This window comes from Lethenteron reissneri, chromosome 34, assembly GCF_015708825.2.
Source record: "Lethenteron reissneri isolate LAM-NWPU_2019-01 chromosome 34, ASM1570882v1, whole genome shotgun sequence".
In the NCBI taxonomy this organism is placed as follows: domain Eukaryota; kingdom Metazoa; phylum Chordata; class Hyperoartia; order Petromyzontiformes; family Petromyzontidae; genus Lethenteron; species Lethenteron reissneri.
In genome coordinates this window covers 5,636,243-5,659,185 of record NC_083812.1, presented here as the reverse complement: position 1 = coordinate 5,659,185, position 22,943 = coordinate 5,636,243, and the positions used below count along the sequence as shown (strand labels likewise).

Genomic DNA, 22,943 nt, shown 5'->3' with positions numbered 1-22,943 from the left:
CGCGTTCTGTTTGAATTGTTTCTGAAAAAAATCGGTCAAAAGTGGGAACGGACTCACTGAGCCTCGACGAATGAGTAACATCTGACAATGAAAACCAGCACGGCTCGCAGAAAGATTTATATTCCAAAGCTCGGTTAATCCACAACTGGGGTATTCCACCCGACACAGAATCTCGAGTTGACTGCACGACACGCGGGGGAGGTGTTGTAAGAGTGTAGCAAGGTTGTGATCACCTGCTCATAGAGTTGTTCGCTCGCGGAGTTCCTGGCGATAACGTCGGGAGGGAGATGGTAGAACTCCTTCTGAGCATCCCATGACTTTGTGTACTCCACCTGCGGCACAAACGCCACCTCGGTTACGAGCCATCAAGCTTCAGCAACACGGGCTTCGAGTACTTTCCACCTCCGAATGGAACATTTTTTTAACGTGGAGGAGTGTTTGTTAAAACGCAACAAATACAACGAGTGCACAATAACAGCACGATATATTTACGTTTTTTATTATTATTTTAATTACATGCTTTTATTTAACTCACTCCAAAAAATAAATCTTGTAACTCAACTTTAACCCACTTCCCAATGTGCTATCGACTGCAAACTTGAAATACCTATGTCATACTAATGACAACACTATATTCTATCAGAAAAATCCAAAACATATATTTTTAAACATTTTACACGCTTTTATTTAACTTACTCTGTGTGTTGTCGTATGCTAAAATATTGTAACTCAATTTTAACCGTATTTCCAATGTCCTATCGACTGCAAACTTGGTATAGCTATGTCATACTGATGACAATACTATATTCTATCATTGAAAATGAAAAATATATATTTTTAAACAATCTTTTTAACGGCTCTAATTGTCGACGCTCAACTCGCGTTGCCTGTCAATCACCACGGTCCCTTACGTCACGGCAAGCCTCGGGGAGCCACGCCGAGGGACGGGGGATGTGGAAGGAGGGGAGGAGCGATGGAGGAAGGGCAGCTCGGACAGTACATTTCATTAAGCGTGTTTTTTTTTTAAGTATTTTTTAATATTTTATTTCTTCTCATTTTTCAAATCACGTTTTGCGCAGGTCACACCAATGTGTGGGGCAGGCCACGTGCAGCCCACTTTGTCCACGCGCTGCTGGATGGAGGCCTTCACGCGATGTGCGGATTCTTGGGAGTTGGTAATAGCGGGAAGCATAGAAGTACAGCGCAACGCTGTGTTTGGATGCGATGCAGACCGCATAAGGCTCCACAGTACAATCAATGTGTGCGTGACCTGCCTGATGGGTCACAGTTGTTACAATGCAATAGTGGACCGCCACAAGGGCTGCAGATGTACACATGTACATGCAACAAAGGTACTGGCAATTTCTGACTCAAAGGGATAAATATAATCGCACCTCGCTAACCTTGCTTGAGCATCGAAAATACTGGCTGAGGGTTGTGGAGGTCGAGCGGTAGAGCCCCGATGGTTTATAAACTATAAATAAATAAATAAATACTATAAACAAATTTTATTTCACCATGTAAGGCCCACTGAGCTATATAGCCCTCTTTCAGAAGCGACCTGGCCACAAATGATAGCTCAACGAAGTAGTTTGTCATGTTGAAAGTTAAAGTAGCAGCCAAATACTCGAAACGCATGTTTGTAAATGAGGAGGAAGACCCCGGAGGACCGGGAGACAAATCCACGCGACCACGGCGAGAGAGAGACACGCAAACTCCAACTATACAGCAGGCTCTAAGAAAAGCTGTCTCGGGTGTGGACCAATCAACTGCAAGGACAGTGCATATCATTATCATTATCAGAGTTGTTTCTTTTTGTTTGCATTTTGACTGCTTGTGTTGTGGTTATTGCAAACATGATGCCTTGTATAAAGGTGTCAGTTTTTGTACCAGTTGAAAGGGTAAAAACCTATTACTAGATTTTGCCACTGGTAAAGGAGGTCTTATAGAGTAGTATACAGCAGGGGTCAGGGTCAAGATCGAGCCCACGACCTCCTGCATACCAGGCGAGGTAGTTAGCATCTCGCCACCGCGGCGCCCATAGACGTGAAACCATAAACACACTATCATTCAATTATAACAATGGACTGTGTTGCACTGCCCCTTTGCTGACCGCAGCCTATAACAACCTGTTCGTGCAAGGTGATCACGCATCCAAGCGCTATCCAGGCTTAAATTCCTGCTTAACTTTCCAGATCTTCCAAAACGGGACATTATAACCTGGTGATTTGGTCATAGCCATCATTGGAGAGAGAGAGAGACACGCAAACTCTCAATATACAACAGGCGTCAGGGGTTGGGATCGGAACCCACGACCTCGTGCGTAACCAGGCAGGCGAGGGAGATGTGAGCGGGGACCGGGGTGGGTGGGGTGGGTGGGCCCTACGTTACCTGGCTGGAGAGGTGAGCCACTTGTCGGATGTGTTCCATCTCGCGCGACTGCATGTCCCAGTGGTACTCGGTGCGGAACTTCTCGCTCGCCTCGCGGTATTTGTTCTGCGCGCACAACGAGGATGGGACGCCCTGGTCATGGCGAGCTTCGGGATCGGCTCCGGTGTGTGTGTGCACGTAGCTGTATCATTGTATGTGCTGTGTTTGCGCGGCGTGCACGTGGCTGTATCATTGTACGTGCTGTGTGGGTGTTGAAACTTCTTTCGCGCCGTACGTAACCGGCCCGCGCTAATCGGAGGCGTGGGGGAAGGACAACACATCTGAACACAAAAATAAATTCTAAAGAAAATTAGTTTTTTTATGTAGTATCGTGCAGTGTATTGCAGTGTATAGTGTAATGTATTGTGGTGTATAGTGTTGTGTATTGTGGTGTATCGTGTAGTGTGTGGTGTAGTATGTATGTTGAACTTATGTCGCGCCCTATGTAGCCCTAGGATCGGCGTCAATCGCTTCCGAACGCCGTCGAAGCAAAGTTGAAAGCGCGTGTGCATTAGCTCGGAAGTCGCGTGCGGCTCTGTGAAGGGCTGCTGCTGCTGCGTCACGTTCTTGATCAAGGACCGCCGTCCCGTATTCACCGCATTGCATCGCCTCTTGAAATTTTGAGTTTGTTTTTAACATATACCCCAACAAAAATGTCGAGTTATTTTCGTTGCCGACTCCCCCCACCCCCGTCCCTCTGTCCGTGACAGGAAGACGCAACGTTGCAAGCACCCTGAGCTCGAACCTAGAGGGTGAGTTCAGTCGGTGTTCGGGACTATCCCTGTTGAAGACCGGACAAATCCATCAGATTGTAGGTGTCTCACACTTGGAGGTGTAGAGCGAAACGACTACAGGCACTGCATTTGCGAGAATGCAACTGCATGGATACCCATGGGATATATGAAAACACAACGTAGCCGTCGACCCATACGGTTTTATCCCCGTATTCTTGTACAGGGAAACGGCGCACAGCCGTTTCAATACGGGCAATTTAAAAAAAAGTGTCTATTTGTTTGTGTTTCTCCCTTGTGATGGAACTCTGTAGGGTGAACGTTGAGATGTATAAGGGGTACGGGGTGACCAATAAGGTCTGAATTGTTCTGTAGTAAGTAAGGTAGGGCACTGATAAGGGGTGGACAGGAATGACATAACAATTACCCGTCGGCCTCCTTACTCCTAATTAAATACAACACTTCCAAAGTTAAACACACATACTGGAAAGTGTTGCAGAATCCATGCGTTACACATTATATATATTTTTTCCGAATGTGTTATTGTTTACGCCGTAGCAGACAGATACGGACATAAGTCTGTCCGTGCTACACGCATGCATAAAGCTATGCGTTAATTAATTAAGTACCGTGCAGCCAATAACTGTTGGTGGGGGGGAGCGGTGGCACAGAGGTTAGCACACTGCACAGTGGGCTCAGCAACTTGAGTTCAATTCCCAGCCATGGCTAACACCAGTGCCCACTGATATGTGGGCCCGTCATTACCATCCGGCACTGACCAGCGTGGTGAGGAAAGTTCTAACAACTTCTATGATCGGCTCGGGAATGGACGGGCTTCATCCAGCAGTGGATTGACAAAGGGCTGTAAGTTATAGTTTATTGTGACTGAAATGTGCTGTAAACGTCAGTGTATTTATATTCGGAATGGAACGATTCAACACCCCAGGGGGTGTAAATGATTTGCCAGAATTCAGATCCGTGATTAAAAACGAGAATATTTATTTTCGCCTTTCTTTATCGCTTCCTTCACATTGTTTATGTTTTATTTTGTCTCGGTTGTGGTTTTGATTACTCACGAAGCCCAATTTTAACATTAGCGTCGCATTTGCTTGAAAGGTATAGAATCACATATTGGAACCTCCTTTGCCAGTAGCAAAATATGATCATTGATTTTTTTTTACCCTTTTATCTGGCAACAAAACTGACACCTTTTTTTACAAGGAGTCATGTTTGCATTGACCACAATACCTGCGGTCGGAATGCAAACCAAAAACACAACTCTGATAATGTATGCACTGTCCTTGAAATTGATTGGTCCACAGCCGAGACAGCTTTTCTTAGAGCCTAGTCTCACATGGTGTTGGACCAGATGACTGGGAGCTTGAGAATACATTTCAATCTCAGAATCCACTAAGTTGCACGCTTTATTTCCAATATGAGAACAAGCTCCCAGTCACGCCCAGCTTAATTCCGGGTGCAAAATTGCGTCCGTTCAAAATAAAATCGACTTCGAGAGGAGGGGGGGGAAGTAAACCTCAGAATGTTAACAAAATAATCTCAGGAGCTGTCACTGGATCCCACGGGAGCTCAATGCGGCCTTCTCGCCGTAAACAGCTTCGGCTTCAGCAGCAGCAGCAGGAGTGGCAGAGACAGCTGTGACCGTGCGCGCAGCGTCTCTCTCCTGCCAGCCAGCCAGCCACACTTCGCGTGGACTCAAGGTGGCACCTAGCCCGGCACAAGCTCAGTACCCGCCACTTGTTAGTGGCGAACGGCGTTTGTTGTTGTTGTTGTTCGTGTTGTGTCAGCGGTAGTCAGCACACACTGGTGCTGAGAACCCAGGGGTAGTGGTTAGCGTGCGCCGCTACCAACCCGGCAACCTGGGTTCGATTCCTGGCCAAGGCTCGCATCAGTGTCCAGTGATATTTGAACCGGTCCTGGGCTTCCCCTATGTCGACCCGGCCATAAATTACGACCTGATGCGGTGTGAGTGTTAGAACATCAGCGCTGGGTAGATACAAGCATCTTAGGCGTGGTTCTCACCCCAAAATCCCCTTGCACGCTCTTCCAACCTTCATAGGTGCTCGCTAACAGCACTTGTCCCCACAGTCTATGTAGGCTATAGGGGGGTCTTTGCCCTTTGCCTACGTGAATGTACCTTAGTCTGTGCTTGTTTACTGCTGTGTTGTTGTTTACGTGTATATGCGTCGTTTGTTTGTACATAGGCGCGGGCCCAGAACTGGATTCAGACATCAGTCGGCACTGATGTGAGCCGTGACCAGGAATGGAATCCAGATAGCTGGGTTTGCAGCGCAATTTGCTAGCCACTACTGTCTACATTTTAACGCGCAGGCTTTCGCCTTAATAGTAACGAATTGGCACGTGCTGTTTACGTGACAAACCTTACTAATTGGCTGTGTCGGGTGGTGGTGGGTTTAACGACACATTTATATATTTATGCGATCTAACCCCCCCCCCCCAAAAAAAAAAACCTGTATTATACTGTGTACATGTTACATGTGTAATAAAAGGACTCAGACACTTCTTGCTGACTCCGTGTCCTTTATTTGGGGTTCGCGTTCTCCTTCCCACACGGCACTCCTCCTGAGACTCTCTCCCTGGCAGCCCCACATTTGCCTTCGCTCCCGTAGCCTTCCACGCTCCTGCAGCTCCGCTGCAGGCTCTTGGTACAGCCCTCTGGCTGCTCCCCCAGCAGCTCCATCTCTGCTCCCTGTTCCTCCGTGCGTGGCGATCTCGCCACCTCCCAACGTCAGCCCTTCGTGGCCTCTGTGGCTATCTCGCCATCTCCTACCTCAATCCTCCACTCTCTCTTCCACCCCGCTGGCTGGCGCCGTCATGAGCCCCTCAGCCACCAGGCTGAGGCACGGCGACCACCCAACGTGTTCACCACCCTTCACTCCCCCGACTGCCCCAGATAGCTTCCTGTCTCCCCGCTATAACTTCTCCCCCACGTCACCCTGACTCCTCCCTCTCGGATCGTCATATCCGCCCCGCCCATTTACGCCCGCATTACACATGTACACGTGTGTGTGTGTGCCGAAGCAGCCTTCATTGGTGCCCGCTAACAGCACTTGCGCGATAAGCACGTCGAGGCTATACGGGGGATCTTTGGCATTGTGCGCTAATGGGGCCCTGCTAATGGTGGGTGGACAGGTCACGCCACTTGAGCTTCGCCCAGAATAACCTGTCACCTCATCCGAGGCCACAACAACAGCTTCACTGTTATCCATGTGACGCCTCGGTTTGGAATCTCATATCGAGTCTCACTCGTGCTGAAATAGGGACTCACTCACGCTTCAAGCACACGGCCAGGAGAAGCAAACGGCATGCGCACTGGAGCACGGCATTTAATGCTGCTCTAACTTAACATTAGATTAGTCTGGTTAAATCCACAATGCCGTAATGACAATGCGATCTCCTCTACCTTTGGCCGCATCGACTGGATTGCGAACGATCCGATCAGATCTCAGCACTTGTCCAGGTTGAGCCCTGGATGAGTGCTGAGCTCAACAAGTGTTACAGGCTGCCGCCGTGCTAAGCTGTGGTCAGCAGAGGGCAGTGGAACACAGTCTATTGGTTGTGTTCTGTTTATATGGCCCCATATGTACACTTCTTATCTTCACCAATCCCGTGCTGAAGTTTAGTCCAATAGCCCCCCACGTTCCACGCAGCACGGTGGAGGTCCAATAATTGATTGTACATTTAAATAATTCAATTAATTCACATTTTCAGGAGGTGTCCTGCTTTGGGCCCTGTATTGATCAGACACAGGCGAGCATGGTCACAGTTCGAACGGTTCGATCACAGTTTGGAAGGGTGCCAACCCTAGGGGCTAAGCAACAACGTCCAGGAACTTGTACCCAGGCCCAAGCTCCTGGGATGTAGCGATGAGGTCAAGTGGATGTAGCCATGAGGTCAGGTCGATGTAGTGATGAGGTCGAGTGGATGTAACGATGGGGTCAAGTTGATGTAGCGATGAGATCGAGTGGATGTAGCAATGAGATCGAGTGGATGTAGCCATGAGGTCAAGTTGATGTAGCGATGAGATCGAGTGGATGTAGCGATGAGGTCGAGTGGATGTAGCAATGAGATCGAGTGGATGTAGCCATGAGGTCAAGTTGATGTAGCGATGAGGTCGAGTGGATGTAGCGATGAGGTCGAGTGGATGTAGCGATGAGGTCAAGTGGATGGAGCCATGAGGTCAGGTCGATGTAGTGATGAGGTCGAGTCGATGTAGCGATGAGATCGAGTGGATGTAGCGATTAGGTCGATGCGATGTAGCGATGAGATCGAGTGGATGTAGCGATGAGGTCGAGTGGATGTAGCGATGGGGTCGAGGCGATGTAGCGATGGGCTCACCTCGCTGGCATTGACGCTCTGCTGCTTCACGTTGAGATTGAGAGGAGTCTCCAGCACGCTCGTGAACTTGTTGGGTTTGGGACAGTGCCTGCGCAACCAAAGCAATGAAGCGTGAGTTCTCGACATCAATAGACCGGGCACACGTGCAATAACACACTTAGTCTACAGGTGGACGACATTCCGTAGAAGTGCACTTTTTGGATTACACCAAAGACTTGTTGGGAAGAGACAGTTTTGCATAATTACTCTTTGGTTCTTTCGGTAAAGTCACGTGGAAAGAAATTAAATTTAATAATAATAGAATACGGCGTTTCGATTACAACACAAGCAACCATCATCAGGCACAAATGAATGAGAAAACAAAGTAAACTTGGAAATATAATGCAATACAACACAGAGAGTCGGCCAACACAACAGTCAACACCCCACCTGGTTGATTACGTTCTTCCAAAGATTGCTAAATTTGAGAGAGAGACAAAACATAGACACGGAGACACACAGACACACAAGCAGAGAGAGACTCACACAGAGACACACAGAGAGAGAGACACACACACATAGGCACACATTTTCTGTGTGCCGATGTTTTGTCTCTCTCTCAAATTCAGCAATCTTTGGAAGAACGTATTAAACCAGGTGGGGTGTTGACTGCTGTGTTGGCCGACTCTCTGTGTTGTATTTCATTATATTTACAAGTTTACGATGTTTGTTTTCTCATTCAAATGTTAAACTGCCTGTTTGTGCGATTAATGTTCTTCCAGAATCTTCCAGTTATCGTCCACGGGCATGAGAATAAATCGGAACCACCTAAGGTGCCTATTTATTTATATGGCTAATACGAGTTGATTATTCGATAATCCGCTCATTTCAAATGGTCATCAGGTCATGGAAAGATAAAGAAACTGGAACCACAAATGTTATGCCACCTCAGGTGGAACCGAGAAGTGAAATATCTCGTCTGGGCTCATGGGACTATTCATGGATTTGTTTTTAACAACGTCATGTTGTGAACACATGTCCATCACTGTACACTGCCAATTATGATCAAGTGTAAATAAGACACGATAGTATGTCCTGTTGTAGTGCATGTGGTTCCTCCTTGGCTTCCTTAAATCTTATGCAGAATAGACATATAGCATCAAAGTGAAATACAACAGATGTCACAGATGTTCAGACTCACGCATGGCAGTACGGTCGCTTCTCGAAGCTTTTGAAGTTGTTGACTGTGAGCACCGTTTCACACTCCTCGCAGTAGAAACACATCTTGTGCCATGTCTGTCAGGACAGAAAGCAAAAGACATTTTACAAGTGCACATCATCCATGAACACAATCAGGCCAAGTTTCAAGAATATCAGAATTTTTGTACTAGGCTATGTAGTTTATTTTTAGGTAATAGGTTCGTGTGATGGTCCTGCAGTCACTAGAGGCCGCTAAATTCCCCACAATGTAAAAAATACATTATTAATTCAAATCTCAACCTAATAGCTGTGGAACAATCAACCGTTACACCTCTAAAAATTGGTATTACCGTACGGTACTTATATTTCGTTTTTTACTCTGATGTATTCACATGTGGAACTTATAGAAATGGGACACATTGGCTGTATTTGATTAATGTAGTGCATTTGATAAGCTAATCTTAGCACGTTCTTAAATGTGATAAAAAACAAACGGAATATATTTCTAACCAACAATGTGAATACACTTAAATATACATAGAGTATGTTTTAGGCTGATAATATACACTTGGGTTACAGAAAATCTAATTTTGTATTTAAATATCCCGTCCAAAATTAACATTTTGTCACAGCTTTAACATATTCAATTCTAAATATTAACACCACACGCACCTCCGAAAAGTATAATCACTTTTAGTACCGTGTTATATAGCCAAAAATAATAGCAGCTATGCGACATCCTTTAATGCCAAAACAAAACTTTCCCAAATGTCTAATTCCCATCAACCGTTGCTCTCCGTGGCATCCAATTTACACAACGATTTGTACAAAAACATGACTGAACAAGACTTTCCAATGCATTGTAAGATGTTCCGCATGTTATGGTGAGATGTTATCTCCCTCGCCTGATAACGCAGGAGGTCACGAGTTCGACTCTGACCCCGACGCCTGTATATTTGGAGTTTGTGTGTTCTCCCTCCCCATAGTCACGTTGACTTTTCTCCGGTTTTGCATTCCACATTTAGAAACATGCGTTTACATTATTTGGATAGTATACATCCCCACACTTGATATAAGCCACTTCGATTAGTTATCACGTGTGACCAGGTCGCTTCTAAAACGAGCTCATAGCTCAGTGGACTATACTCGGTAAAATAAAATAGTAAATGCATGTACGTATGTTGAACTCCTTTCGCACCGACCGTGCTAATCGGAGGTACTAATAGTTAGTGCGACTTATCCCACATAACTTGAGATATAACATCAGCCGTTTGTCTTATTTTTAAAAAAGAATAGAAAAGAATATCTTACCTGGCCCAGGCAGTCAAGTTTTTCCAGTGGGTAAACTGGGTGCTGGCATCGTGCACACGGCTTGTTCATCTTGAAATCTCAGGCAAGAGTACGAAACACTCAAAAATCACCGCTATCTCTTCCACACTCAACGCACACGCTCAGATCCAATCTACTACTCACGCTCGCTTCCCAACTGCCCGTTTTCTCTCTCGCTGCCTCTGCTTGTCGGTGGCTATTTTCAGGGCATCATGTCGCCCGGCTAATCTTAGCCCAGCCGGGAATGTGCACTGCCCAATAATACCAAGTTGCCGTCAGAGGTCAGAAATTAAATATTGCTGCAACCTATCTCAATGTACAGTCGTTTTTTTGTTGTTGTCAATTTCCTAAGCATTCTGTGAACAATAATCAGTCGCGTATTTTAAGCAAGTGTGCATTATGTTGATTCTGACCGAATATGGTGTGTGAAACTTTTCTCCGTAGTTGGCATGGTCTTTTTTTGGGAAGCTGAACAGATTTGATCTATTTAAATCCAATCATGCGCTCTTGCTGCTATATTAAATTGAAACGCGTGTTCAAACACACTTTGTAATTATAGCATGCTGATGGCTGCTAATATCCCATTCAAGAAGTTTTTCCAAACAACTGCAAAATGGTACATGTCCTTCCATCAACACCGATGAGTTACAAATCTATATTCAGTTCTGTATTATTAACTGCAACATTCATCATATAATCATTATTTTCATCAGCCAGGATCTACCCACTGCTGGATGAAAGTCTTCGTCAGCTTTCGCCATCGTTTATGGTCCTGTGAAGAAAGAATCCATCTCAGCTGCTGCCTATGGGCTGATCTCATCGCTCCATCTCCGCGGTGGACGGGACCCTCAAACGCGTTCCCTCCTTTTGCTGTCACTCTGTCGTGAGTCTCAACCAGAGGTCGCAAACGGGTTTGATTCCTTACCCGTACCCGTACCCGGCCGTACTAGGGTCGTAAACGGGTACCCGTACCCGTACCCGGCCGTACCCGTACCCTACCCGTACCCGGCCGGGTACGGGTAGGGTACGGGTATCGGGTACCTGATTGCGACCTCTGGGATGAAGCCATGTTGTAGGCGCGGGTGGGTTGATTCTAGGAACTTGAATTGTGAGAAGAGACAAGACGTTGGGAAATGAGTGACAAACAGTTACTCACCAGTGACTCACGGTCTACCCGTACCCGTACCCGGCCGCACCAGGGTCGCAAACGGGTACCCGTACCCGGCCGGGTACGAGTAGCCGGGTATCGGGTAGGGTACGGGTATCGGGTACCCGGTTGCGACCTCTGGTCTCAACTACCGGACATCGTCACTTCCAGTGACATCTCCTGCCCAGGCCCACTCACTTCTCATAACTGTCAATATGGTGTCTCTGTTGACTTAAGACAAAGATCTCCCGTATAGCCTTGGCAGACTGGGGTGTGATCGTGGAACGGATAAGCACGCTGCGCTCCGAACCGGTGACCAGATTCCCGCTCACGGACAACACCAGTGACGATAAACTGAATAGGTCCTGGGTTTCCCCTAGGTCTACTCAGCCTCAAATTAGCACCTGGTGCGATATGTAAACATCGCCACTGCAGAGACAAAGGCGGCCGGCCGTGGTGCTGACCACCCATCCCCTCGTGTGCCGTGCCGGCCTTCATAGGTGCTCACTGACAGCACTTGCCCCAACAGTCTGTCAAGGCTATACGGGATATTGTTGTCTTTGTCTGTATACATGCGTTCTCTAATCCTTGTCCCTCTTCTTGTATCCATGTGTAATTCCAAATCTATCTTTCCCAACGCTTGCTTACACACTTTTCATCTTTTGTTCAATTGTATTAGTTCATGTTTTGTTTCTGCTCCGATGTCATCGCAGGTGATATCGTTGCAAACGTATTTATTTAGGTACATTGGTATGTTGATTTTCATTTTTAAGTTCAGTTTCCCAAAAACGCTCAAACCTGCTCATGTCTGCATCTTTATTTCATAATTATCTTGTTAAGTCGTCCACCGTCAATCAATGACGTGGGTCGGCACACTCTGGTGTGTATTACAGTTGTGTCACTCCGGCAGATGTTCTCAATTGTCTAGCGAACCTCTTGTCTGTGACTCTTCGTTTGTTGACTTTTATTCTGAGCCTCGCTGTAAGCCTCCTTCATGTACAGTACTTTCTAGACATTATTTTAATGATTCTCATATTGTAGAATGGAAATAATAAAAATAAAACATAATAAAATAATTCTGTGAGAATGGAAATAATAAAAATAAAAACATAATAAAATAATTCTGTCAGAATTATTGTATTATGTTTTATTTTTATTATTTCCATTCTACGTGACTTTACCGAAAGAACCAAGAAGATGAATCCCTGCAGTCACGAAAGCTTTAAATCGAAAAAAAATAATATCATATTGGATTTTGTTACTTTCTTCATTCAATCTCATTGTCGAGGTTACTTTTTATTAACTGTATAACATTATTTTTTTATAATTTAAAAATATAGTTTTTTTTAGGTGACAAGAATCAAAGGCTCGATTGAAGTCTACAAAATAAAATATAATCTGCACATTCTCAGCTCTTCTCTATTTTCTCCCGGATAGTAAACAAAAATCACTGCAAACACTTCTTCTCTAAGTGCTTAGTGGTTTTCCCTTTACACATATATGCCTGCTCATCCTCATAAGCTACACACTTTCCCTCGAGTGCTCAGTGTTGTGAGATGCAGTCTGCATGAATGATGCTATTTAAAAACACGTATTAAGGAAGCCTATCACTCAAACCTTATCATCGATCAGGGTGCATGTTATCTTCTGTGAGGTGTGATTAAATTAAGGGGAGAAGAGGGCAAATGGAGATGTCATGGAATGACCATGGAAGTCTTCACATGGAAATGCCATGGTAGAATAATTCCATGGAAATTCCAAAACTTTCAATGGAATTTACATTAAACCTGTTGGTAAAGTGAACCCGTCTGACAATGGACGCGGTGAATTCTCTATGTCACTCAACGACCCCTGATGCATATTTTATAGGGGGCCCGAGTAGGTAACAACGAAGCCCTGCAATGTCTTGCTAACTCCACTACTTTGCACAAGGGCTTCCACTAGAGGGAGCTTGAGTGATTGACTAAAGAAAATGTAGTCGATTTTCATTTTTATTTGATTTAATCGACAATCGGACGAGTGACCCCGTCTTTACCTACTCATGGAATTTTTCTAGAAAACGCGATTTTCAAAAGTAGCTGTGGCTGTGCACTGAACCAATAAAACAAAGCAATGCAAACAAATGTTTGATAATGATTTGCTTGACTTTCGGACACAGAGAGCCACAGGAAGCCACAAGTTCCATTGCCACCAACTGCCAACCCACAAGACCACAGACTTAAACGAGCTGCCACACAAAAGCATTGCGTAATGCAGTTAGTTGTATATCGTTACTGTCACATAGTGGGATATGGTATATTCGCATCCCCCACCCATACATTTTAAACGGGTTCGTTGTGATGAATAAGGGTGGTCAGTGCCGTGCCATAAACACACTGGTTTAAGAAACAAACACTTCAATAATTACAGGTTTAAGAAACAGGCCAAAGCTCTACATGAAAGACAATCCACGTTTTCAGCAGCTGTGAAACTTAAGTCACAGAAAAGGGCACGTACTTTTGAGCTCACCCAGCCCCATGAATATTCTAGAATATTCTGGTTTGGTGACGTACGGTCCACGCAGATAGTTTAGTGCCAAGGCACACTGATCTGTAAGGTCAAGTGTGAGTACTGTACAGACTTGTTTTGTTTGCAGAGATGAGTCTAAAATGTGATATGTGTGGAACTGGTTGTGTGTGTGTGTGTTTTCTTCACATTAAACTGAGCGTGCCTGTGAAATAATAGTCATCCCTATTCATGACCACCCACAGCAGTTTCATAGAGTTGGTGGGGGGTCAACTGCCCCATAAACCATTCTACAGATTTTTTTTTTACAAATGTTGAAATTGTATATAAAGTAATTGAAATGCTTTAGTACATCACATTTTCGATACATTTCACATGATATAATTGAAATCATGTATTGTATATGCAATGAATATTTTCCCAAAATTAATCACTTCAATCTGACCCCTTCCAGAAAGTTTAATCTGGGTGCCTAACTGCGACCGCTCAACACAGATTCAATCCCTGATAGTTGTTATCGTCACGTGCTATGGTACAGTTTGAGGTTTATTCCGAATGTTTCCATTGCTTTCATACAATTCTGCCTGCACAGAACAAGAATACTGCACGACTCCGTGCTTTGAACAAAATTCCATTTCCAATTGAACTGAGTTGACCTTTTCTGTTCAGTGTTCTTGTTCTCAGTTGGCTTACCTGGCCTATTATTAAGGTCATTTACCTGAAACAGATGTTTACCCAACGCATGGATATCATTCGCTAAGCAAACCGGATCCATTCTAATTGTTTATTACTCTTTAAACAATGTGTTTGGTATTGGACTTTACTCTCAAACAGAAACCCCTCCATACACAAACAAACCTGGTGGTTACCACGCATCTAATCTCACGTATCAACACAGTCGTACAACTGGCATTGAACAACCATCACGTGCAACATTTACACGCAGATTACAGAAAATTTAATACACTTTTTTTGCGTGTTGCATTGAGTGAATTGACATTAGATTGCCGTGGTATAACCTCATACCTGTCAACCCCTTATCAGTGCCCTACCTTACACCATTGGAACCTCATTTGCCAGTAAAAAATATAATTGGTTTTTTACCCTTTTATCTGGCAACAAAACTGACACCTTTTTTTACAAGGAGTCATGTTTGCATAGACCACAATACTTGCAATAATAATGCAAACAAAAAACACAACTCTGATAATGTAGTCTCACATGGTGTTGGTGTTGGACCAGATGACGCCAAAAGGCGTCATCTGGTCCAACATCATGTGAGACTAGGCTCTAAGGAAAGCTGTCTCGGGTGTGGACCTTCAAGGACAGTGCATATATTATCAGAGTTGTGTTTTTGTTTGCATTATGACTGCAGGTATTGTGGTCTATGCAAACATGACTCCTTGTATAAAAGGTGTCAGTTTTGTTGCTAGATAAAAGGGTAAAAAAACAATTATCAGTGCCCTACCTTATTACAAAAACCAGGACAGGCGGCACCTCTACCCAGAGGCAGGAAAATAAAAATGGTTCCAAGAGGTGTGTGCCACCACAGCCACACGGCACACGAGGTGGCCAGTGTTGTTCCTCTCATCCTGTTCCCCATATGCTGTTAGTCATTCCTTTATTTTGAGCAATGCCGGTAATAACTTTCAGACATTATCATTTTCAAATGTTATTTTACACTTGTGAACTTCACACATACATACCTTTTCGATGTAAAGCTTTCGTGACTGCAGGGAAGCATATTTTTGGTTCTTTCGGTAAAGTCACGTAGAAGGGAAATAATAAAATAATAAAAATATAAAACAATAAAAATTCTCACGACGTTTCGACTGCAACACAAGCAATCGTCGTCAGGTGTGAAATCCACAGCAAGAACATTTGATTTCACACCTGATGACAATAGTTTAAAGCGATTTGAAGCATGTTTTATTTGGGGGGGGGGGCAGAGCTTTGTGACGTCATATTTGATGGGGTGGTCTGACTTTTTGTGACGCCGTGTGACGATGGGGGGGGGGGGGGGTCAAAAATCGTTCAAAATCGCGTGACGTCATTTATGGACGGCCCCTTATCTACACTGACCTCTGCTTTCACCACCATCTCAATTGTTGTTGTGACTCGCTGACTCGCCCATGTTGTGGACATCTGTGAAAAAAAAACGAGCTTTTTCACAAGCTCAACGTATTCAGTCTTCGGACTTCAACATTTTGATTCAATAAACAATGTCCGGTTCATCTCTTGCTGCAGTATTAACCAGTGTAGAATCAACTCTCGTTCATTTGCCGTTATCTCCGGAAACCGTGTGCGCGGACCTTAAGAAATGTAACGAGATCGAAATTGTGGGCCAATGACGTGCATGCCAACAGACAATGCGATACTGTCACGCCTCTGCGTTATCCACTGCTGGATGAAGGCCTCACCCCCCCCCCCCCACTCAGTGTCAGTCATTGGGGGTATGGTTTGACCATACTTCACCACTCTGGTCAGTTCGGTTTGGCGAAGAGGGCGGGAGTGGGTTGTGGGGGGGGGTGAGTTTAGATATCACTCCAAATTAAAGAAAATATTTATTTTACTGGTAGGAACCCACTGGTTCCACCAGCCCACAGGGGATTATTGTGTCCGTCCGTCCGTCGTGCAGGGAGGGGCTGGGTGGGGTGGGGCTGGGTGGGGGGTGGGAGGGGTGGGGCTGGGTGGGGAGGGGAGGGGCTGGGTGGGGGAGGGGTTGGGTGGGGGAGGGGCTGGGTGGGGGAGGGGTTGGGTGGGGAGGGTGGGGCTGGGTAAGGAGGGGCTGGTCACCCCGTGGTGCCCTTATAAAACTCAACGTTTAACCTACTCACGCCGGCTTGTGCTCGCCCTCACAGTCGGGCATATTTGCGGAACACACCACGCCGCCGTTGACCCTGGCCATTGACCGAGCAACCCAACGTTCCTACCAGCTCCCTCCGCAGGAATGTGTTTTATCACGTAAAGCCCACAGTGCGCTAACCACTGAGCCACCGCTCCTCCCGTTACGTCTAATCGATGTGCCAGGCACAATCGCCGCGGTGTACGCGCTTACGGAGAAGGGCCATTTGTACGAACCCGGCCCTTGTTTATGCGCATACTTGGTTTTCAATTTTTTAAGGCCAACAGTGTCGTTGACGATTTTGTTAGAGCAATTGTTTAATACGCTCGTATAAACGCGCGTGCGGTGTTGGGGGAGTCTAATCCACTATGCGCATGCGGTGTGGGGAATCTAATCCACTATGCGCATGCGGTGTAGGGAATCTAATCCAATACGCGCATGCGGTGTTGGGGGAGTCTAATCCACTATGCGCATGCGGTGTGGGGAATCTAGTCCACTATGCGCATGCGGTGTAGGGAATCTAATCCACTACGCGCATGCGGTGTGGGGAATCTAAACCACTATGTGCATGCGGTGTGGGGAATCTAATCTATTATGCGCATGCGTTGTGGGGAATCTAATCCATTACGCGCATGCTGTGTGGGGAATCTAATCCACTATGCGTATGCGGTGTAGAGACTCTATGCGGTGTAGAGACTCTACTAGAGTCTCTACACCGCATACGCATAGTGGATTAGATTCCCCACACCGCATACGCATAGTGGATTAGATTCCCCACTATGCGTATGTGGTGTAAAGAATCTAACCCACTACGCGCAGGCGGTGTGGGGAATCTAATCTACTACGCGCATGCGGTGTGGGGAATCTAATCCACTATGCGCGTGAGATGTGGCTAATCTAATCCACTACGCGCATGCGGTGTAGATAATCTAATCCACTACGCGCGTACGATGTGGGAAATCTAATCCACTACGCGCATGCGGTGTAGATAATCTAATCCACTACGCGCGTACGATGTGTGAAATCTAATCCACTATGTGCATGCGGTGTGGGGAATCTAATCTACTACGCGCGTAAGATGTAGGAAATCTAATCCACTACGCGCATGCGCTGTGTGAAATCTAATCCACTACGCGCGTAAGATGTGGGAAATCTAATCCACTACGCGCATGCGGTGTAGAGAATCTAATCCACTACGCGCATGGGATGTGTGAAATCGAATCCACTACGCGCATGCGCTGTGGGGAATGTGGATGCGTCACGCGGATGTGACTCGCCGCGTGTCCGGGGCGGTGCGAGACGGACGCTCAAGAGGACGAGACACGGAGCGAGTTCACGCCACGCACGGGGGTCACTCCGCCTTCTCGTCTCCACGTTAGAACGTCGCTTTCACCAACAACCCCCGCTCGTCTCCCCGCCCGCCATGAGGAGGGCTCGTTGTGTGTACGCGGCGCTGGCGCTCGCTCTCGTCGCTGCGCTGTGCGACGTTGCATTCGCTGCTCCTGATCCGTCACCATCCAGCGAGACTGATGGTGTGATACCCGAAGAGGCCAATATTCTGGCAGCCACCAAGGAGAAGGGTGTGACAACCACCCAGGGCAAGGGTGAGGAGGTAGCCAACCAGAAAAAAGATGTGGCAGCCGCCCAGGACAATGATACGGCAGTCACCCATGGCAAGGATGGGGCAAACACCCAGGTCAACGGTGGGGCAAACACCCAGATCGAGAATGGGGCAGTCACCCAGGTCAAGGATGAGGCAAACTCCCAGGGCGGGGATGAGGCAGACACCCAGGCATCAACCCAGAAGACCGCCAAGCCAACATCTCCGACTGCAAACGTGCCGACGAAGCCATCGACCGTGGCAGGTGAGTTTAACTAAAGCCAGAAGTCCCCATGCCTGCATGGGGTCACAATCGGGATATTTATGTACAACGGGAGGAATCCGAAGAGCTACGGACGGAGCTCTTGTATCACCGATGTCCATTTGATCGGCTTGCTCAGGAGGCCGTCTTTAACGTAGCTTCTATTTCTGCGCCTATTCATCATCGTCACATCTCACACATCTCACGGCATCTTCCCAGCTCACCCTAGTTGCATCTTCTTTTAGTTCTTAACACGAACCGACTCGCAGCCGATCGATGTAATCGAATACAGCGGCTTGACGAGAGGGCCCACACACTCCATGTGGAGCGTCGGTGGACGAAAGCGTGCCGTCAATTTTGTGTATTTGTTTAAACAAAAAGTGAGCAATGCATTTAGTTCGCGATAAATAATTTTATTTTGGGGGGGGGCGGTGTGGTTAAATCGATAAAAATGTAATTTTAGTCGCGAAAGCCTTACGTGTTAAACTGCGTTTTGGTGGCGAGGGAGGTGTAAACGCTTATTTTGGTACCACTGTTTTAGACGATGTTGCAATGGTGCTCGTCAATGACATTGCCACCGTAGAGAGTAACAGACACACACGCCGACGTGTTTGCTGGCTTTTTTGTAAAAAAAATATCTATCATCACCATTGGAACCTCGTTTGCCAGTAAAAAATATGATCATTGTTTTTTTACCCTTCTATCTGGCAACAAAACTGACACCATTTTTACAAGGAGTCATGTTTCCATAGGCCACAATACCTGCAGTCATAATGCTGGCAAATGGCAAATGAGGTTCCAATGGTTGTAAATGCTTATCCCGAACTCTCATACTCTGATGGTGCATTGTCTTTAAGTTGTGTGCCTTTTGGCGTCATCTGGTCCAACCCATGTGAGACTAGGCTCTAAGGAAAGCTGTCTCGGGTGTGGACCAATCAACTTCAAGGACAGTGCACATTATCAGAGTTATGTTTTTTTTGCATTATGACTGCAGGTATTGTGGTCTATGCAAACATGACTACTTGTAAAAAAATGTGTCAGTTTTGTTGCCAGATAGAAGGGTAAAAAAACAATTATAATATCTATCATCGTTGCCCGTATTTGAAAGCGGCACATTGATCGGGGCCTTTTGGGGTCATATGCTGCCCCCCCCCCCCCCACCACTGGGTTTGACCACTGGGGTTGGGCCCCCACTGGGTTTGACCATCGCTTTCGTGGCAGCGGTGAGTGTGGCAAGGTGCCACTTGAGCTGACTTCTGGAAAGACGACGAGCTGTAGAGGAGTGGGCTTTCATTTGGTCTGCCCCCTGCTTCTCAGTACTTCATTTCATAGTTTACCTGCCTGTTTTCTCTCGCATACCTTGACATCCACAACACTTTTACCCACAAAAGCTCGGTAAAAAAAAATCCTAATCATGTATTGTTGTACGCGTGTGTGTGTGTGCGTTTCCCCGTGTTAGTTAGGACTTAAACGGTGGCTTGGTATGAGAATAGGTTTTCCCCTTTTTTCTGGCAACAAAACAGGTGTTAAGATATTAAAACACCAAACTGAAACCTTTTACAAGGAATCATGTCTGCATTAAGCACAATACTTGTGGTCAGAATGCAAACAAAAAACATACTCTGATATAATATGCATTGTCTTTGAAACGGATTGGTCCACACCAGAGACAGATTTCTTTGGAGCCTCGACTCAAAAGGTGTTAGACCAGAGGACGCCAAAAGGAGTATAGCACAGAGACAATGCACTATTACAGTAATGAGAGCTCGGGGTGAGCTGCTACATTATAACCAATTCTCATATTTTGCTACTGGCAAAGGAGGTCCCATAACGGTGGTTTTGGGTGTTTTCGGTTAGTTTAGCGAGAGTACTTGCTGGCGTGCTGACGCAGTTATCAGCACGCTGTGCAAAGAACCAGACAAAGCCCCTAAGTTCGTTTCCTGCCCTCAGATACCATAAATGGCGTGTGAAATCTGAACTGGTCTTGGACTCTCCGCCACTTCACCAACTCGCACTAAACGGTGTGGTGAAATATGGTAAAACAACCCCCATTACCTGCGCAACGTGGGAGTGGGGGGGAGCCTTCGGGCAGTAGTGGATTTCACAATAGGGCCGCCCATTTTTTTTACTACATTTTATAGATCAATTGTATTTTTCAAACGGTTTAGGCGTATTCCATGTGTGCGCTTTAATTGGAAAATGAGCCAAGCTAAACACCATGTGTTTGTGCATTGTTAAACTGCTGTAGAGTACCATCTTTGATGTATTTTATTAACCACTTTTCAGGAAAAAAAGAGCCAACGACGACGACCAGTAAGCTGCCAACTACAGTCGGAGGAGTTCAGACACCTGTTAAGACAAAAGTCGCAACCTCTACATCTTCTCCATCGACCACCATCGTGGAAGAAGGCAACAACAGCATTAATGAACCACAAGAAGAAGAAGAAGCCAATGTGCCAGAAGACGACGATTACAACAACGTGGCAACTGACCAGGGTGACGATAATGATGACGAGGACGAGAATCCAAAGGATGCAGACGATGATGACGAGGACGCAAACCAACAAGATGCCGACGAATCATTGCAAGAAGTGAAACCGCGAATCGACGTCTTGGCTGACGATGAAGAGGAGGATAGCCACTTCATCACGTACCTGGTGGTCGCTGCAGCCCTGGTTGCCGTGCTGTACATCGGCTACCACAACAAGCGCAAGGTGAGGCTAACGGATCACACCGTCGTAGACCAAAAAAAATGCGTCCTCGGGTTACGTCTATCGTTCGCCACGACACCTGAAATTTCGCGCCTCCATGCCAGGAGCTTCCTCAGGAACTGAATTCAAGAAGGCTCCCACCCCTCCCCGCCCCCAGCGCCTAGAGTAGCGACACGGCAGACGTCAAGCTGAACCGCAACCCGAAAACATTGGAAGGCTGAACGGCACAATAGCACACTTGTTAACATTCTGCCAAAATCCACTGTTTTTGTCAAGTTGGTGATGTGAAACGGTGGTGTCGTGTAGGGTAGTGCCCTGTGATATGGATTGACAAATGGGCTGTAAATAGTAACAGTAAAATATGATTCATAATTCATTTCGGGTTAGATCGTGTCGGTATAATGTGCACGTGACAATTTATTTGCTTGCTTTTCAACATTCTGGTTAGCGGAAAGAACTATAATTTAGCATATTTGCCCACATGACAACTTGATTTGATTGTTTCTCTCGGATGGTGGAGAGTTATAGTTGAAACAATACATTATACCTACACGATCTAGCCAAAATTAAACTACTGTATTCATGAAAACAAAATATTGGTCGTAAAAGCGAATATATAAAATGAATCGTAAAAAGTCAAGTTGGTGTCCTAAAAACTAAGTCACGTGGATATAAATATTTTTTCCCAATTTGTTTGAATAGTAACTTAAATGAGGATGTGACCCAAACAGCAGATAACCCTTTGTCGATATGGGGCTGGGTTGTCTGACAATTTAAGCTTTGAGAAAATAAGACCTCCAAGTTGCAGTCAAGCATTCTGGTGATGCCATCCCTATATATTTGAATAATAATGTGTCTATATCTTTCAATCACTAGATAACCTGGCCATGGTTTTAAGGTGTTTTCCGAAAGAAAGATTGAAACACATCCAGACATCTGGGGAGACACACAGCCTAGATATTGGTGTTGTTTGGGGTGAATATGTTGACATATAGGATAAACATGTAGGCCCAAACAAGTACAAGAGCCTCTGGATCATGATTAGTTTGTGATGATATTACATGTTTTTTTTACAGATCATGTCAAATTGCATTGGGAGAAAACCCTCCACTGGGCAGCGGACCAAATATCAGCGTCTGGATCAGAACGTGAGTGAAGCCATGCCATCGCTCAAACGGAGTCGGGACTTCAACATCTAACCATAGTATGTCATTGTATTGTGTGTGCATGCGCACCAGACTAGAGCGTCATGTTATTTTAAAGTCATAAACAGGACTTTTTTTTTTTACTTTTGCAGTACATTATTCTTGCAATGTGGTATCAGTTTTAGAAATTAAAATACCACACGTTTCTCTTTCAGTGATCGGAGCCTGTGAGTGCTGTGCAACCTTTGCACACAACAGCCAATGGAAACAATTCAAGCATCAATCCAATCATCCAGGTGTACGAGGAAAAGACATCAATAATGCTACAGCGTGTGCACACATTAAAAATATATATACATATTTAGTTAACAGGTACTGATTTATACTTCAATAGTTTGGGTTCTTTGGGATATGAAGACAATCCCCTTAAATAATGTTTTTATTTTTCTTGCAACGTTGGCATTGTATATAGTGTGATGTGGTGCATAATAGTCCCAGACCTTCACAAATCAGATGAGATCTTTGGGAAAATTGCATTGGTTTGAATATGCAAAGTGAAGTTTAATCGGATATTAAACTTCGTTAAATAATGTCGATTCCTATGATCTGAATGCTTTTGTTTATCAGATTTTGTTAATTGGTGAATGTTATTGAGTACTGGTAATAAAATATGGTGGATTCA

At 45.5% G+C, this 22,943-nt stretch overlaps 2 protein-coding genes across 4 annotated transcripts in view; one reads left to right on the top strand and one right to left on the bottom strand.

Moving 5' to 3' along the window:
- The window catches only part of NRAP (nebulin related anchoring protein), a 51,736-nt gene extending 41,503 nt beyond the window's left edge, over positions 1 to 10,233 (bottom strand). Inside the window, exons 1-5 of one of the 2 annotated variants that reach the window (XM_061565098.1) lie at positions 10,029 to 10,233; positions 8,719 to 8,813; positions 7,539 to 7,626; positions 2,392 to 2,496; positions 234 to 332 (exon numbers count right to left, since the gene is read on the bottom strand). In XM_061565098.1, the coding sequence (XP_061421082.1) occupies positions 234 to 332; positions 2,392 to 2,496; positions 7,539 to 7,626; positions 8,719 to 8,813; positions 10,029 to 10,097 (456 nt within the window). In that variant the 5' untranslated portion in view covers positions 10,098 to 10,233. The remainder of the gene's footprint in view (positions 1 to 233; positions 333 to 2,391; positions 2,497 to 7,538; positions 7,627 to 8,718; positions 8,814 to 10,028) is intronic. The other variant, XM_061565099.1, reaches the window with a different exon arrangement.
- Positions 10,234 to 17,795: 7,562 nt separating this feature from the next.
- On the top strand, positions 17,796 to 22,943 carry LOC133350595 (keratinocyte-associated transmembrane protein 2-like). 2 transcript variants are annotated; one of them, XM_061565097.1, is made up of 4 exons: positions 17,796 to 18,408; positions 20,692 to 21,119; positions 22,193 to 22,264; positions 22,477 to 22,943. In XM_061565097.1, exons 1-4 carry the CDS (start codon positions 17,967 to 17,969, stop codon positions 22,477 to 22,479), a joined length of 945 nt encoding a protein of 314 aa, XP_061421081.1. In that variant the 5' UTR covers positions 17,796 to 17,966; the 3' UTR covers positions 22,480 to 22,943. The 2 variants fall into 2 exon arrangements, with proteins under 2 accessions (XP_061421081.1, XP_061421080.1); XM_061565096.1 differs by having other exon boundaries at positions 22,193 to 22,320.